A 16,583-nucleotide genomic window follows, 5' to 3' on the forward strand; every position below is an offset into this window, starting at 1 on the left:
TTTAAAAAAAAAATCTTTAAGGCATAATATACAAAAAAAAAATCTGTTTATATTTTTATATATATATATATATATATATATATATATATATATATATATATATATATATATATATATATATATATATATATATATATATATAAATATATATATGTATATATATAAAAATATATATATGTATATATATATATATATATGTATATATATATATATACATATATATATATATATGTATATATATATATATGTGTATATATATATATATTTTTTTTTTTTTATACATTATTTAAATTAATTAGACATTAAAAATATTTATTTTTATTTAGTTTTTATGCTTGTATGTGTCTAATATAATGATACATGGATGTGTGACAATAGAGAGATCCAAGCACAAGAGGCTCTCCATAACGGACAGCTGGGCTCCGGTGAAGGTATTCCTGACCTCCAGCCCGGCGTGTTAGCCAGCCAAGCCATGATCGAGAAAACCCTGACCGAAGACCCCAGGTGGCAAGGTGAAAAACCACACAACCACTCTCCCAATTTGGTCATTTCAACCTGTTTGTGCTGTATGAGAAGACAACATGAGACTTTTGTTCCCCCTCTGCAGACACAAACTTTGTTTTAGCTAACTATAAAACCGAGCAGTGCACCAAGCCGCCCAGACTTTGCCGACAGGGCTACGCTTGCCCGCACTACCACAACAGCCGAGACCGCAGACGCAATCCACGAAAGCACAAGTACAGGTGAGCCTTAGTCTTAAAAACAAAACTATTATTAATTATGTAAATATAAATACTGCCTAAGGATTAACTTTTTAAAGCACATTCTCACAAGATTGCTTTCATGTCTCCAAAAGTCTCTTCATTAGATATGTCTCTCGTTACTTAATAGATATAAATATGTTTTTTGTATCGGAAGTTATCAGAATCGGCTTATTTGATCTTGTTTATGATTAAGGGAAAACAGTAGGAATGTAACGGTACTGTAAATACTTGCGCTTTCAAAATTCTCACAATAATGCCATGATGTGTGACGGTAAATAAGAACTGGGAGTACACCCGCCAGTGTCATTTTTTTCTGGCACTATTGATTGAGCCGGTTGAGAAGCAAACCACATCTCCCATAATCCCCTGCACGGTGCAGCTCAGTAAAAGATGGCTGGAAACACAGAGGAGCAGAGCGGAAAGCTAGAGCTCGTGGATCCTCCCGCAAAGTTTAAATCATGCGTTTGGACACATTTTTGCTTTCCGTCAAAGGAGAAAACATGTAAAATACAGTTTGCAGATATTGGCCGACTGCAATCGTCTGCAAGTCCGGAAATACAATTAACATTAGAAGTCACTAGATTAATCATCACCCGGGAAAGATTCTTGACGCGAAACCAAGATGTAAGCCAGGCCAAACATCAATTTGTGAGGCAAAGTTTTCCTCATGATCTCATAAAAGAATCAACTAATCTCAATCTAGTCCAAAGCAACAAGGGTGGGCCTTTTTAAAATGTGACCCCGTAAATTATTATTGTTATACAGTACCGTGTTTTTCCGACTATAAGGCGCACTTAAAATCCTTTCATTTTCTCAAAAAATGGACAGTGCGCCTTATAACCCAGTGCGCCTAATGTACGGCATAATTCTGGTTGTGCTTACTGACCTCGAAGCAATTTTATTTGGTACATGGTGTAATATAAAGTGTGAACAGTAGATGGCAGTCATACATAATAGATACGTGTTGACTGCAATATGATGGCAGTAAACAACACCAAAACTTTAAATGTTCCATTGGGAATATAGAACATTACACACAGCACTCAGAAATCTGTCAAAATGTTTTTAGTACAACTTCGGTAAGCTATGAAAGATTGATGGATTGTCGGCGCATTAAATAATACGAATATTATTATGGTGTGTGTATAACAGCGGTGCTCACACTTTTTCTGCAGGTGAGCTACTTTTCAATCGTGGGGATCTACCTCATTCATACATATAATTTATATTTACTTATTTATGAAATATATGTTTTTGTTAACAAGTTAAAGGTGTTTAATGATAATGCAAGCATGTTTAACACATATAGTTAATATTGTTAACAAGTTAAAGGTGTTTAATGATAATACAAGAATGTTTAATACATATAGTTAATATTGTTAACAAGTTAAAGGTGTTTAAAGATAATACAAGCATGTTTAACACATATATAGTTAATATTGTTAACAAGTTAAAGGTGTTTAAAGATAATACAAGCATGTTTAACACATATAGTTAATATTGTTAACAAGTTAAAGTTGTTTAAAGATAATGCAAGCATGTTCAACACAAATAGTTAATATTGTTAACAAGTTAAAGTTGTTTAAAGATAATGCAAGCATGTTTAACACATATAGATTCCTTTCTTTCATGAAGACAAGAATATAAGTTGGTGTATTACCTGATTCTGATGACTTGCTTTGATAGGAATCAGACAGTGGTGCTGATAACGTCCGCATTTTCAAATGGAGGAGAAAAAAAGTCCTCCTTTCTGTCCAATACCACATGAAAGTGGTTGGTTTTTGTATACACTTTACAAGAAATACATTAGCGGCAAACTCCGTAGCTTGCTAGCTTGTGCACGCCAGCTTTCTGAGACTTAGCGCAGGCAGGATGAAGCAGCGCTTTTATTGTGAAGGCAGGAACTGTGCAGTCGGTCTTTGGAGTTTTGACGACAGGTACGGCGCCAGAGTCTGTTGAAATAAAAAGTGTTTCTCGCCTTCCTGTCGGTAATTTTTTTCTTAATAATGAGCTGGCAGCAGCCAGCCTCATCTCAGAAGACCCTCGGGTGCCGTGAATGTCAAGAAAGTGACGTCATAGTGAAGATTTATGATTGCTCATTTTTAGGACTATTTTTTTTAATGCCTGGCTGGCGAACGACTGACCGTGATCAACCGGTAGCTCGCGATCGACGTAATGAGCACCCCTGGTGTATAAGGACCTCAAAATGGCACCTATTAGCAGATATATTATATGGCGTTTTGTTTCCCAAAATTATGCAAAACCCAACTTTTCTTACCTTCTGGTACCTGTTGATGTGTGTTTGGGATCTGCATAAGTCCTGAAAATGTGCGCGGGTCCGCAATTGTAGTCCATGCCGACACCGTAGTCGATAAGCTTCTTATGTTTCCTCTCTCTTCTTATGTGGCATTCATCTTCCGCTGTTGCCATTCCTAATATAAAATAGCGTAAAGTTCTTACTTATATCTGTCAGTAGACTAGCTATCAGAGCGCTGAAAACTGTAGTGGGTTTACATAAGTCACCCACAGAACTTTAGTTATTAGAGGGTTCCGGTCGAACGGTTTTTCACGGGACACATTTCCGGCGTTGATGTTGCACTAGTGAGCCACGGCTGAGAAGATGCTGCTCCGTTATTCATTAAAGTAAAGTCTGAATGTCATTAAAACAGTTAGCACCATCTTTTGACACTTCTTCCACTCCCATCCTTGCACGCTACACCGCTAAAACAATAGATGGCGGGGAGAATACACTGTCGAAGGTGAGCCACGTAAATAAGACCGCCCACAGAACAGCGCATCCTGAAGAAAGCGACTTGAAAATCTATGCAACATTTTCACCAAAGAACCACCATCACATATTATGTGGACCACAAGATAGTGTTTTACATTTAGAGAAAAATCATAATATGACCCCTTTAATGCGCCTTATAATCTGGTGCGCCTTTTGTATGAAAAAAGACCGCCTGCTCATCGGCAGTGCGCCTTTTAATCCGGTGCGCCCTATGGGCCGAAAAATACGGTACCGGTAATTTGAAGGATACTAAACTGAAAAAGATTGTTTTTAGTTTTGTTTTACCACTTTTGTTTACAATGTAAACAAAAGTGGTAAAACAACAATGTAACATTGTTGGTTAAAAGACAGAAATTTATATATTTTTGTGGTTTTCCAGTTGTTACATCAAGGGCCTGATTTACTAAGATCCAAATACCTTGTGCTAAACAGTGTGCACTGCAAAAAGTCAGTGTTCAAAAACAAGGAAAAAAAATACAAGAATTAGGGGTATTTTATTTGAACTAAGCACAATTATCTGCCAATAGAACAAGAAAATTTGGCTTGTCAAGACTTTCCAAAACAAGTAAAATTAGCTAACATCAATTAACCCAAAAATACCTTAAGATAAGTATATTCTCACTAATAACAACTGCACTACTATACGAGTACGTATTTTGTATTGTTTCATTGAAAATAAAATAGCAAAGTCCATTTGGCTGTCATCTGTTTTAAAATGAGACACAATTGTGTCAGTCATGATTTTTTTTTTCATGCTTGAAATAAGAAATGATTACTTTAAAAAAGTAGTTTTATACTTGTGAGTGTTGATGACACAGCTTTGCAACAGTTGATATTCTAGTTTCAAGCATGTTTTATTCAATATAGGTCATCAAATCTCAGCAACAAGCTGTAATATCTTACTGAGATCATTTAGGACCAAAACCCTTAAAACAAGTAAAACACTCTAACATAAAATCTGCTTAGTGAGAAGAATTATCTTATCGGACAGAAAATAAGCAAATATCACCTTTATTTGAGATATTTAATCTTACTTAGATTTCAGTTTTTGCAGTGTGTGCAATCTGTAAGATAGCGTGTACTATTAGTGGGTGTGTTGCGTGCGATCTATCAAGTTTGCACGTGTTTTAGTACATGCACATTTTAGTAAATCAGGACCCAAATGTTGTCTTGTTTTAGTTTTGATTTGATTTATTTGAATAATTCAAAGAAGAAAAAAAACAACCAACATAACAAGAATGAAAAGGAGGAGAAAGAAGTAAAAATGTATAATATCTGCCCCGTATGTTTACAATGTCAATTAAAAGAAACTCAACTTAAGCTTTTTTATGCTTGCTTTTGATTGATTGATTGAAACTTGTATTAGTAGATTGCACAGTACAGTACATATTCCGTACAATTGACCAATAAATGGTAACGCCCGAATAAGTTTTTCAACTTGTTACTTGAAACACTGTTCCTTCACTGGTCTTTGCACTTTGAAAATACCTCTTGGTAGTAATAAATATGATTACAACATTTGAGCATTAAGTCTGTTTATAAACAGTAAGTGTGTTTATCTTTAACATTAGCACTTTATTTTCAACACTAAGGCATTTTTTCCAAGTCATCTTTGTTTTGACGTTACTGCAATGATAACGTATTGTGGCCTTGATGCTGTGGTGAGAATTTGATATCGTTGCATTCCTAGCAAACTGCTAACACCAAATCTATTTGTAACGATCCACCACAAATAAAGGAATGTATGCACTGCAAAAACTGAAATCTAAGTAAGATTAAATATCTCAAATAAGGGTGATATTTGCTTATTTTCTGTCTGATAAGATAATTCTTCTCACTAAGCAGATTTTATGTTAGTGTTTTACTTGTTTTAAGGGTTTTGGTCCTTAATTATCTCAGTAAGATATTACAGCTTCTTGCTGAGATTTTATGACCTATATTGAGTAAAACATGCTTGGAACTAGAATATCAACTGTTGCAAAGCTGTGTCATCAACACTCACAAGTATAAAACTACTTTTTTAAAGTAATAATTTCTTATTTCAAGCATGAAAAAAATACAATCATGACTTTTGACACAATTGTGTCTCATTATTAAAACGGATGACGGCCAAATGGACTTTGCTGTTTTATTTTCAATGAAAATATAGAAAATACGTACTCATATAGTAGTACAGTTGGCACAGTATAGTAAACTGACAGTTAATATTCAAACATTTAACATGTGACATTTCTAACAATTTTGAACAGAAATAGTTCATGTACATTCAGTTAAATTCTTCAAAATTACAATTAAAAATGTTTTGGCCGGGGGCCGGGCTGTATATATGTGCACTAAGAGACTGAAAGAGCACGCACTTGGCGTGATGATGTCATGTTATCGATGAAAAAATGCATTTTTAGACTATATGATTTGCCTGAGCGGCTAGGAGACCCCGAGAGTAACAAGCGGTTGCCTTTCCATTAAGAACAATAAACTAGTTTTTAGTATAAGTTTGCTGGTTTCAAGAAATGTAATGCCGAGCGCATATCATTATGTCAAGATAATGGCACTAGCATTTACTTAATTTAAGAATATTTTTCAACATATTGAGCAAAAAGTTCTCTTTTTTTTTTTCTACCAAGAAAAATGCACTTGTTATTAGTGAGAATATTCTTATTTTAAGGTATTTTTGGGTTCATTGAAGTTAGCTAATTTTACTTGTTTTGGAAAGTCTTGACAAGCCAAATTTTCTTGTTCTATTGGCATATAATTTTGCTTAGTTCAAATAAAATACCCCTAATTTTTGTATTTTTTTTTCTTGTTTTTGAACACTGACTTTTTGCAGTGTGGGAAACAATGGCTTCTCTCCAATTCTTGCCTGCTTCCATTTAGCGTGCCGTCCTCTTAGGTTTAGCTAAATAAATGCGAAATTAAAAATACAGAATTTATTGTCAAAGATGCTGTCCAAGCATGAGAGTGTTTGATAGTGACCTCTGACAAATGTGTAACTGTTGTAACAGGTCAACTCCGTGTCCCAACGTGAAGCACGGCGACGAATGGGGCGAGCCCTCCAAGTGCGACAGTGGCGACACCTGCCAGTATTGTCACTCGCGCACGGAGCAGCAGTTCCATCCAGAGGTGTGCATCTTTTTTCTTTTTTGTAATTAAAGCAACATTAAAATCTGAATGTATTATATATCTTATTTCATCTTCCAAGATCTACAAGTCCACAAAATGCAACGACATGCGGCAAACAGGCTACTGCCCCAGAGGGCCCTTTTGTGCGTTTGCACACGTAGAAAGTGAGTCCTTCCGGTTCATTCCATCTGCTACCCAGACAGCTCCCAGGTCTTAAACAAGACTGAATGTTTACCCTCAGGGATACCGCCCAGCGAGGAAACCATGAACTCGTTGCTGACAGTGATACAGTCCAGCTCGCAGCCCCTGGTCGGCTCTCAGCACTATCCTGAGTGTCCGGTGGGCGAGTGGGCGAGTGGATGCTCCAACAGCAGCAACGGCCAAGTGGTGAGTGTGTTTATGCTGTACATCTTAGCATGCTTCTGTATTGCTTACTTTGGTGTGTTTGATGTGTTTGAAGTCTGAAAATAGTTTTTATTGTTTTGAAAGGTCTTTATATCTTGTTCCACACAAGAACATGCATGTGAGGATCAGATAACCACATTCACTCTTTACACACATACATACTGGTTATTATTTAGAATGGGGACCAAGTTTTTGATCATCACTTGTGGGGACCACCCTTTCTACAGGTTGTGGAGGCATAAAAAAAATTGATAAAATGGCCACTGCCCAGTTAGCTCATACACGTCTTTAAAAAATCTGGATTGATGAAGTAATGTGCTGATCATTCTTACTGGGGACCCTGGGGAAAAAGAGTTAATATGGTTCATGGGGACCAGTAAACATGTTTTGTGGGCCAAAGCTTAAAAATCACTTAGGCATCTTCAGAATGGATCTGACTATCATTTAAAAAGGTTTCCCTTTAGGGGACCTGTTTTTTTGTCCCCATACCGTCAGAGGTCCCCTAAAAGTGACTGTGTAAACAGAGCGATGTCCCCATTAAGTAAGCATTGCCAGAACACACACACACACACCTTTATGCTTTTTCATCCCATGGCACTGTTGCAAAAGTTATTTACAAAAGAACATATACCGTATTTTTCGGACTATAAGTCGCAGTTTTTTTCATAGTTTGGTGCGACTTATACTCAGGAGCGACTTATGTGTGAAATTATTAACACATTACCATAACATATCAAATAATATTATTTAGCTCATTCACGTAAGAGACTAGACGTATAAGATTTCATGGGATTTAGCGATTAGGAGTGACAGATTGTTTGGTAAACGTATAGCATGTTCTATATGTTATAGTTATTTGAATGACTCTTACCATAATATGTTACGTTAACATACCAGGCACGTTCTCAGTTGGTTATTTATGCCTCATATAACGTACACTTATTCAGCCTGTTGTTCACTATTCTTAATTTATTTTAAATTGCCTTTCAAATGTCTATTCTTGGTGTTGGGTATACCAAATACATTTCCCCAAAAAATGCGACTTTTACTCCAGTGCGACTTATGTTTTTTTCTTTCTTTATTATGCATTTTCGGCCGGTGCGACTTATACTCCGAAAAATACGGTAGGTCGCAATATTAGGTACACATGCACTAGGGATGTAACAAACAGTAATAATGATAACCACGGTGAAACTCCCGATGCCGAGTATTACCGTTTTAAATAAAAATTATTGAAAAACCGTGATTGATAACTGCACTCTGATAAACTTACTAACCGACTGGCGCCAGCTCGCTAGCTTAAAGGGGAACTGCACTTTTTTGGTATTATGAAAGACATGACGGCGGTTTGATCTTTTTAAATGCATTCTGAATATTAAATAAATGCAAATGTTAGCGGAGCCAATGGGAGCTCCACTATTTCTTCCATAAAATTCAAAATCAAACTTTGACGCATCTCGAGACGTCGTCTGCCACGACCCCAGTTTAGCATCATCTTGATGAGAGATGTCCTATATTTTGTCACTCAGCAGTTGCTGTTTGATCATATTTAGATTAGGTATAAGGGACACTTGGTGGACGTAGGCTAACAGGTTTGTGCCTACAAGTAGACCAGCATTAGATTACAGATCATGCATGTACACGTGCACAATTTGTGCATTAAGTCAATGAACTAGTAGGTAAGCTATCATCTTTATAATTAAAGATCCTATGGAAGGACTGTATTAAAAATGCTGCCTTCCCAAAAAGGATTATGCTCACTGTCAGTTATTAATTTAGCATTCCTACCATCACTCTCTGAAAATAAAATGTGATAACTCAGAAATCTGGTGGTAAAAAAATGTATAAAAAAGACCAAAAAGTTGCAACGTCACAAGAAGAAGTTTAGATGTATAAATGCTAATAATTGTCGGTGCATGTCTCCTCTTCAGAAATTAAATTTTCAGCACACAACTGTTCAAGAGCAGATATACATTGTACAGGGTAGGCAGAACAAGAACGCTGATGGGTCACCACTAGGGCGGCACCCCGTGTAAAAGGTTAGAAAAGGTGGACGTGGGGCGAGGAGGCTGAGTTAAAAAAAAAAAAAAAAGGCTTAGGCTCCTATGGAAGACGGCTTAGTTTGGGGTCAGGAAAAAAACTTCTTAGCCACGATAAGCACACACACGTTATGACACAGAAACCACGAGACTGCTGCCCTTCTGGCGCTGCCCCATCCATCCGTCGTACCTCTAGGGGTTAAGCAGTGGCAAAATGTGGGGTGGAGGCATGTGTGTATGTCTGTGTGTATATGTAACTTCTTTTTGGTTTTCACCTTTTTACAAAATGAAAAGTATCAAAATGGCATCCCATAATCATTTTTCAGTCTGTGGCTCTCAGTGGACAAAACTTGGACACCCTCGCTGTAGTGTGTTAGTAGCCAATTTTAAACTTCAAAATAATAACATGCGCTCTCTGTTCCCTCTGGCTAGACACAGAACAGTGTTTTCTCTGCAGTGAACACTCTAGCCTCCAGCTTCACCTCCAGCATCACATCCAGTCTGGCCTCCAGCATTGGCTCGGACAGTTCCTCCCCCACCACCTTGTCCACCATGAACGCCAAGGCCACGCCCTTCTACCCAGGGAGCAACACAGTGGAGTCGGTCATAGGTGGGTCAAAGCACCTGCGCCCACTCTGCCATTTTTTTTTGCTGCAAATCTTGCTTGAATGTCTTTTTTTTTCTCTCTCCCTCAGGATCCGCTCTGGACCTCAACTTTTGCGATATTAACGTGGCATCTCTCGACAAGGAGCTAGAAGAACAAGACAACCACGTCGCACTGGAAAGTAAGAGAAATGACAAATTAAGACATTTGTGAAGTTGAGCCGCCTTATCATTGCAAATATTAAAATAACACTGCAATTCGTTTTTGCTACGGTTGAGCTGGAAACATTTTCGTTTGCGCCGTTACGGTTTTTATTAGAGATGTCCGATAATGGCTTTTTTGCCGATATCCGATATTCCGATATTGTCCAACTCTTAATTACCAATTCCGATATCAACCAATACCGATATATACAGTCGTGAAATTAACACATTATTATGCCTAATTTTGTTGTGATGCCCAGCTGGATGCATTAAACAATGTAACAAGGTTTTCCAAAATAAATCAACTCAAGTTATGGAAAAAAATGCCAACATGGCATTGCCATATTTATTATTGAAGTCACAAAGTGCTTTTTTTTTTTTTAACATGCCTCAAAACAGCAGCTTGGAATTTGGGACATGCTCTCCCTGAGAGAGCATGAGAAGGTTGAGGTGGGCGGGGTTGGGGGGCTTAGGGTTTGGGTAGGAGGCAGCGGGTGGTGTATATTGTAGCGTCCCGGAAGAGTTAGTTCCGCAAGGGGTTCTGGGTATTTGTTCTGTTGTGTTTTACGTTGTGTTAAGGTGCGGATGTTCTCCCGAAATGTGTTTGTCATTCTTGTTTGGTGTGGGTTCACAGTGTGGCGCATATTTGTAACAGTGTTAAAGTTGTTTATATGGCAACCCTCAGTGTGACCTGTATGGCTTTTGACCACTTGTGTGTGTGAAAAGCCAAAGATATTATGTGATTGGGCCGGCACGCAAAGGCAGTGCCTTTAAGGTTTATTGGCGCTCTGTACTTCTCGCTACGTCCGTGTACCACTCCGTACAGCTGCGTTTTAAAAAGTCATAAATTTTACTTTTTTAAAAACCGATACCGATAATTTCCGATATTACATTTTAAAGCATTTATCGGCCGATAATATCGGCAGTCCGATATTATCGGCAGTCCGATATTATCGGACATCTCTAGTTTTTATGTTATTCAGAAATATATCTTCTGACTAGTGATGTCATCCAAATCTGCATGATGCCGTGCAGCGATGACGTAGAGAGCGGAGGGGCATGTCAGTGCGCACACACTCACACAGTGCACAAGCAGAAATAGTGTGGAGAGAAAAAAATAGCTAACAACGGCAAATCTACTGGTTAACAAAGTGGCTGCGTGAAGCGCAATATGGAGGTATTTGGGCTTCAAAACTATCGATAAAGGTGAAGCTTTAAACACAAAAGCGTCACGCTCCTTTAAAACATGCCTCGCCGAAGGTGGCATTAAAGTATCACCAACTTTGCCTCAAGCTTAGGTAAGTGCTTTAAATAACAATCATCCAGACCTGCACAAGGAATTTAAAGGTAATAAAATGAACTAGCTCCCCTGCTGTGCACATACAAATACATAGGCGCGCACACAGCTGCTTGGCTTGTTGCCAAATATTAGCGCAGTCAAAACCACCCACGTAGCGCAAACTAATGCAAGTGAAATGACTGAATTGTGTAACAATTGCTACAGTTTGTGTTTTATCTTTAACAATGTGTTTTTTACCTGCTACATGTCTTACTTGTGTAGTTTCTGCCATAATATTGTCTTTAGTATTTACTAACTATTGTATTTGTCTTAAAGCACAGACCAAGAGTGGGAACCATAAATCATGAAGCATTTACTGTATTTTTTGGACTAAAAGGCACACTTTAAATCTTTTCATTTTTTAAAAAAAATCCACAGTGCGCCTAATTTACGGAATAATTGTGGTTGTGCTTACCAACCTCGAAGCCATTTTATTTGGTACATGGTGTAATGATAAGTGTGACCAGTTGTTGGCTGTCACACATAAGAGATACATAAGTGTAGACTGCAAGATGATGCCAGTAAACAACACTAACAAATGTTCCATTGAGAATATAGAACATTACACACAATCTGTCAAAATGTTTTAGTACGACTAAGGTAAGCTATGAAGCTGCACTGCTTGATGGATTGTCGGAGCATTACGGCTACCGCAGTCAGACATAATGTGTCAATTATGTGGTGTTTTGTTTCACAGCATTACGCAAAATCAACTTTTCTTACTTTCTGGTACCTGCTGATGTGTAATTGAGATCTGCGTAAGTCCTAAAAAATTGCACGCGTCCGCCATTGTAGTCCGTGTTGACACTGTATTCGATAAGCTTCTTCTTTTTCTCTACCTTCTTGTTATGGGGCATTCATACTCCGCTGTTGCCATTTCTAATATAAAGTAGTGTAAAGTTCTACCTTATGTCTGTCAGTCGACTCGCTAAGGAAGCGCTAAAAACTACCGGTGTAGCAGGTTTTCATAATTCACCCACGGAACTTTAGTTATTAGAGAGTTCCGGTCGGACATTTTTTCACAGGACACTGCATCTCATAGCAGCAGTCGACCTCCAGGGTTCCAACTCCCCGCCCCTCTGTTGCGAGTTGTTGTGATTAAATGTAACATGTTTATGTGTGCATGGCATGGAGGTTTTTTCCCACTCCAGACTAGGCCCCCTTAGGAGCCCAGTCTAGATTGAATTTTTTTACTCTTCTTCTTCCCCAGCGTTTTACCTTTTTCTTATCTTTTACGGGGCTCAGCGTTCCTGTTCTGTTACCCAGTACACTGTTTGTTTGTCTAATCTTGAACGGGTTTGTGCTGAAAACATAGTTTCGTTGTACTTGTTGCAATGACAATAAAGACCTATCCTATCCTATCCTATCCTAAGATGATCTGTAAAACATCATCTATGCAACATTTTGACCAGAGAACCACCATTACATGTTATGTAGACCACAAGGGAGTGTTTAAAAAAAATCATAATATGACCCCTTTAATGCGCCTTATAATCTGGTGCGCCTTTTGTATGAAAATAGACCTGAATAGGCCTGCTCATCGGCAGTGCGCCTTACAATCCGGTGCACCTTAAGGTCCGAAAAATACGGTAATACAATGTCAATAAAGCTTTCTGTTCTATTATAACCAAACTGTATGTAATTTATAAAATTGTAAATTGTTCTTTGAGTGCAATAAGGAAAGCAAGAGATGTCCGATAATATCGGACTGCCGATATTATCGGCCGATAAATGCTTTTAAATGTAATATCGGAAATTATCGGTATCTGTTTCAAAATTATCGGTATCGGTTTCAAAAAGTAAAATTAATGACTTTTTAAAACGCCGCTGTACGGAGTGGTACACGGACGTAGGGAGAAGTACAGAGCGCCAATAAACCTTAAAGGCACTGCCTTTGCGTGCCGGCCCAATCACATAATATCTATGGCTTTTCACACACACAAGTGAATGCAATGCATACTTGGTCAACAGCCATACAGGTCACACTGAGGGTGGCCGTATAAACAACTTTAACACTGTTACAAATATGCGCCACACTGTGAACCCACACCAAACAAGAATGACAAACACATTTCGGGAGAACATCCGCACCGTAACACAACAGAACAATTACCCAGAACCCCTTGCAGCACTAACTCTTATGGGACGCTACAATATACACCCCCGCTATTTCCCCAACCCCGCCCACCTCAACCTCCTCATGCTCTCTCAGGGAGAGCATGTCACAAACTCCAAGCTGTTGTTTGAGTAATGTTAATAAAAAAAAAAAGCACTTTGTGACTTCAATAATAAATATGGCAGTGCCATGTTGGCATTTTTTTCCATAACTTGAGTTGATTTATTTTGGAAAACCTTGTTACATTGTTTAATGCATCCAGCGGGGCATCACAACAAAATTAGGCATATTAATGTGTTAACTCCACGACTGTATACATCGGTATCGGTTGATATCGGAATCGGTAATTAAGAGTTGGACAATATCGGAATATCGGATATTAGCAAAAAAGCAATTATCGGACATCTCTAAGGAAAGCCCAATGTGTTTGATTTTTATACAGTATAATCTTCTAAAATCGTTCATTGAGTGCAAAAACAAACATATGTGTAATGTATCGTAAGTTTTTTTTGTTAAAATGAAGCCGAAAATGTCATTCTTTGTGGTCCACTTTATATTGAAAAGTATCAATACATTTTGGTACCGGTGCAGGTACCAAAATATTGGCATGGGGGTAGCCCTACTCAAACACAGGTGGAGTTAAGATGGAATATTTGTATTTATTTGTATGTCTTTACTGTGTCGCTGCAGGTCAAAGGGTGCTCGGCGGCTCGGCCCCCGTCAACATCCCTGGATCGCTGGCGCGCTCGTCCTCCTTCAATTCCTCCTCATCACTGTCCACCTCCCCGCTGAGCTCCCTGTCCCAGTCCCTGTCGCAGTCCTTGCTGTCCGGTGCGGTGACGCAGCAAAACCACGGCGCTAGCATGTTAGCCAAGCAAGACCATGGCCTGCTTGGAACACCCACGTCCTCTTCACAGAACTCCTTAGGTAAGCTGATACTAGAAATGCTATGAGAAAAGAAAAAGCAGATTATTATTGTAAGGAATGAAATGAAATCATCCTTCATTTTGTTGGCATCCACAAACAAAGCCTGGATGATTATTTATTTGAACTATCGTTTTTGTTTTTCTACCATTGGATTCCCATCAATGCATTCAAATCAACTGTTCCCATGGATATCAGCTACATTATTCTTCTAATCTTTATTTTGATCAGTTGTCATTACAGCATGAGAAAAATGGATGATTTCACCTTGAAAAAAGAATCAGGTTTGTGGGCTTTGATCTCGTCCTAGGCTTAAACGGCGCGAGCAACATTTGGGACTTTGTGAGCGGCAGCTTCTCGCCGAGTCCCTCGCCGGTCTTCAGCAGTCTGACATCGGCGAGCAGCGGCGGCGACGTGGCGCGTCTGTTCCGGGAACTGGACGAGGCCAAGAGGAAGATTAAGCAATGGGAGGACGCCTGGCACCAGATCAAACAGGTAATATAAGTCTGCGACCAACCGAGTACACATTTAATTTTGGTCGGTTAATATATAAATACAAACTATGTATTTAGCGCTTTTTATTCACAGGAAAGTTGCACACACGCAGTCAGTCACACACACAGCACCATTGATATAAAAATGTCATGGCTTGGCACTGAGGATTGAGAAAAACACCACCTTTTGAGGTGTCAACACTGCAGAATAACTAAAGATTAATGTAATCTAAAAAGAAAAAAATATGTGTGTGTGTGTGTATATGTATATATATATATATATATATATATATATATATATATATACATATATATACATATATATACATATATAAAAGAATAAAACAAAATTTGAAGTCTGTGTGTGTATATATATATATATATATATATATATATATATATATATATATATATATATATAGAGATAGATAGATATATTTTTTATTTAGTTAGTTTTATTGTTTTTTCATATCTAGTACCGTATTTTTCGAACTATAAGTCGCTGTTTTTTTCATAGTTTGGCCGGGGGTGCGACTTATACTCAGGAGCGACTTATGTGTGAAATTATTAACACATTACCGTAAAATATCAAATAATATTATTTAGCTCATTCACGTAAGAGACTAGACGTATAAGATTTCATGGGATTTAGCGATTAGGAGTGACAGATTGTTTGGTAAACGTATAGTATGTTCTATATGTTATAGTTATTTGAATGACTCTTACCATAATATGTTACGTTAACATACCAGGCACGTTCTCAGTTGGTTATTTATGCCTCATATAACGTACACTTAATCAGCCTGTTGTTCACTATTCTTTATTGATTTTAAATTGCCTTTCAAATGTCTATTCTTGGTGTTGGCTTTTATCAAATAAATTTCCCTCAAAAATGCGACTTATACTCCAGTGCGACTTACATATGTTTTTTTCCATCTTTATTATGCATTTTCGGCCGGTGCGACTTATACTCCGGAGCAAATTATACTCCGAAAAATACGGTATATGCATATACTTTTTGATACATACAGTACAGGCCAAAAGTTTGGACACACTTTCTCCACATTCAAAGCGTTTTCTTTATTTTCATGACTATTTACATTGTAGATTGTCACTGAAGGCATCAAAACTATGAATGAACACATGTGGAGTTATGTACTTAACAAAAAAAGGTGAAATAACTGAATACATGTTTTATATTCTAGTTTCAAAGTATCCACCCTTTTGCACTGATATCCGCTTTGCACACTCTTGGTATTCTCTCAATGAGCTTCAAGCACACCTGTGCGGTGAAAACCATTTCAGGTGACTACCTCTTGAAGGTCATCGAGAGAATGCCAAGAGTGTGCAAAGCAGTAATCAGAGCAAAGGGTGGCTATTTTGAAGAAACCAGAATATGAAACATGTTTTCAGTTATTTCACCTTTTTTTTGTTAAGTACATAACTCCACATGTGTTCATTCATAGTTTTGATGCCTTCAGTGACAATCTACAATGTAAATAGTCATGAAAATGAAGAAAACGCATTGAATGAGAAGGTGTGTGCAAACTTTTGGCATGTACTGTATATGTGATTTGTTAGTTTTTTATTTTTAATAAATGTGCAAAAATTTCTAAAACGTTTTCACATTGTCATTAAGAAGTATTTTGTGTAGAATTAATCCAATTTTGGAATAAGGCTGTATTATAACAAAATGTAGAAAAAGTGAAGCGCTGTGGATACTTTCCGGATGCACTGTACAATCATTCAAAGACTCCACCACTACTACGCACGTCCCCTCAGTC

The 16,583-nt window shown here is 37.8% G+C and overlaps 1 protein-coding gene across 5 annotated transcripts in view; it reads left to right on the top strand.

Annotated features, from left to right (window-relative positions):
* unkl (unk like zinc finger) overlaps window positions 1-16,583 on the top strand; it is a 54,027-nt gene that overhangs the window by 35,466 nt on the left and 1,978 nt on the right. For all 5 annotated transcript variants that reach the window (XM_062049989.1, XM_062049987.1, XM_062049986.1 and 2 more), the window contains 9 exons: window positions 379-512; window positions 608-743; window positions 6,558-6,675; window positions 6,755-6,839; window positions 6,917-7,062; window positions 9,552-9,729; window positions 9,815-9,904; window positions 14,072-14,308; window positions 14,616-14,800. In XM_062049989.1, coding sequence (XP_061905973.1) covers window positions 379-512; window positions 608-743; window positions 6,558-6,675; window positions 6,755-6,839; window positions 6,917-7,062; window positions 9,552-9,729; window positions 9,815-9,904; window positions 14,072-14,308; window positions 14,616-14,800 — 1,309 coding nt within the window. The remainder of the gene's footprint in view (window positions 1-378; window positions 513-607; window positions 744-6,557; window positions 6,676-6,754; window positions 6,840-6,916; window positions 7,063-9,551; window positions 9,730-9,814; window positions 9,905-14,071; window positions 14,309-14,615; window positions 14,801-16,583) is intronic.

The sequence above is a fragment of the Entelurus aequoreus genome, linkage group LG06 (genome assembly GCF_033978785.1).
Source record: "Entelurus aequoreus isolate RoL-2023_Sb linkage group LG06, RoL_Eaeq_v1.1, whole genome shotgun sequence".
Lineage (NCBI taxonomy): Eukaryota > Metazoa > Chordata > Actinopteri > Syngnathiformes > Syngnathidae > Entelurus > Entelurus aequoreus.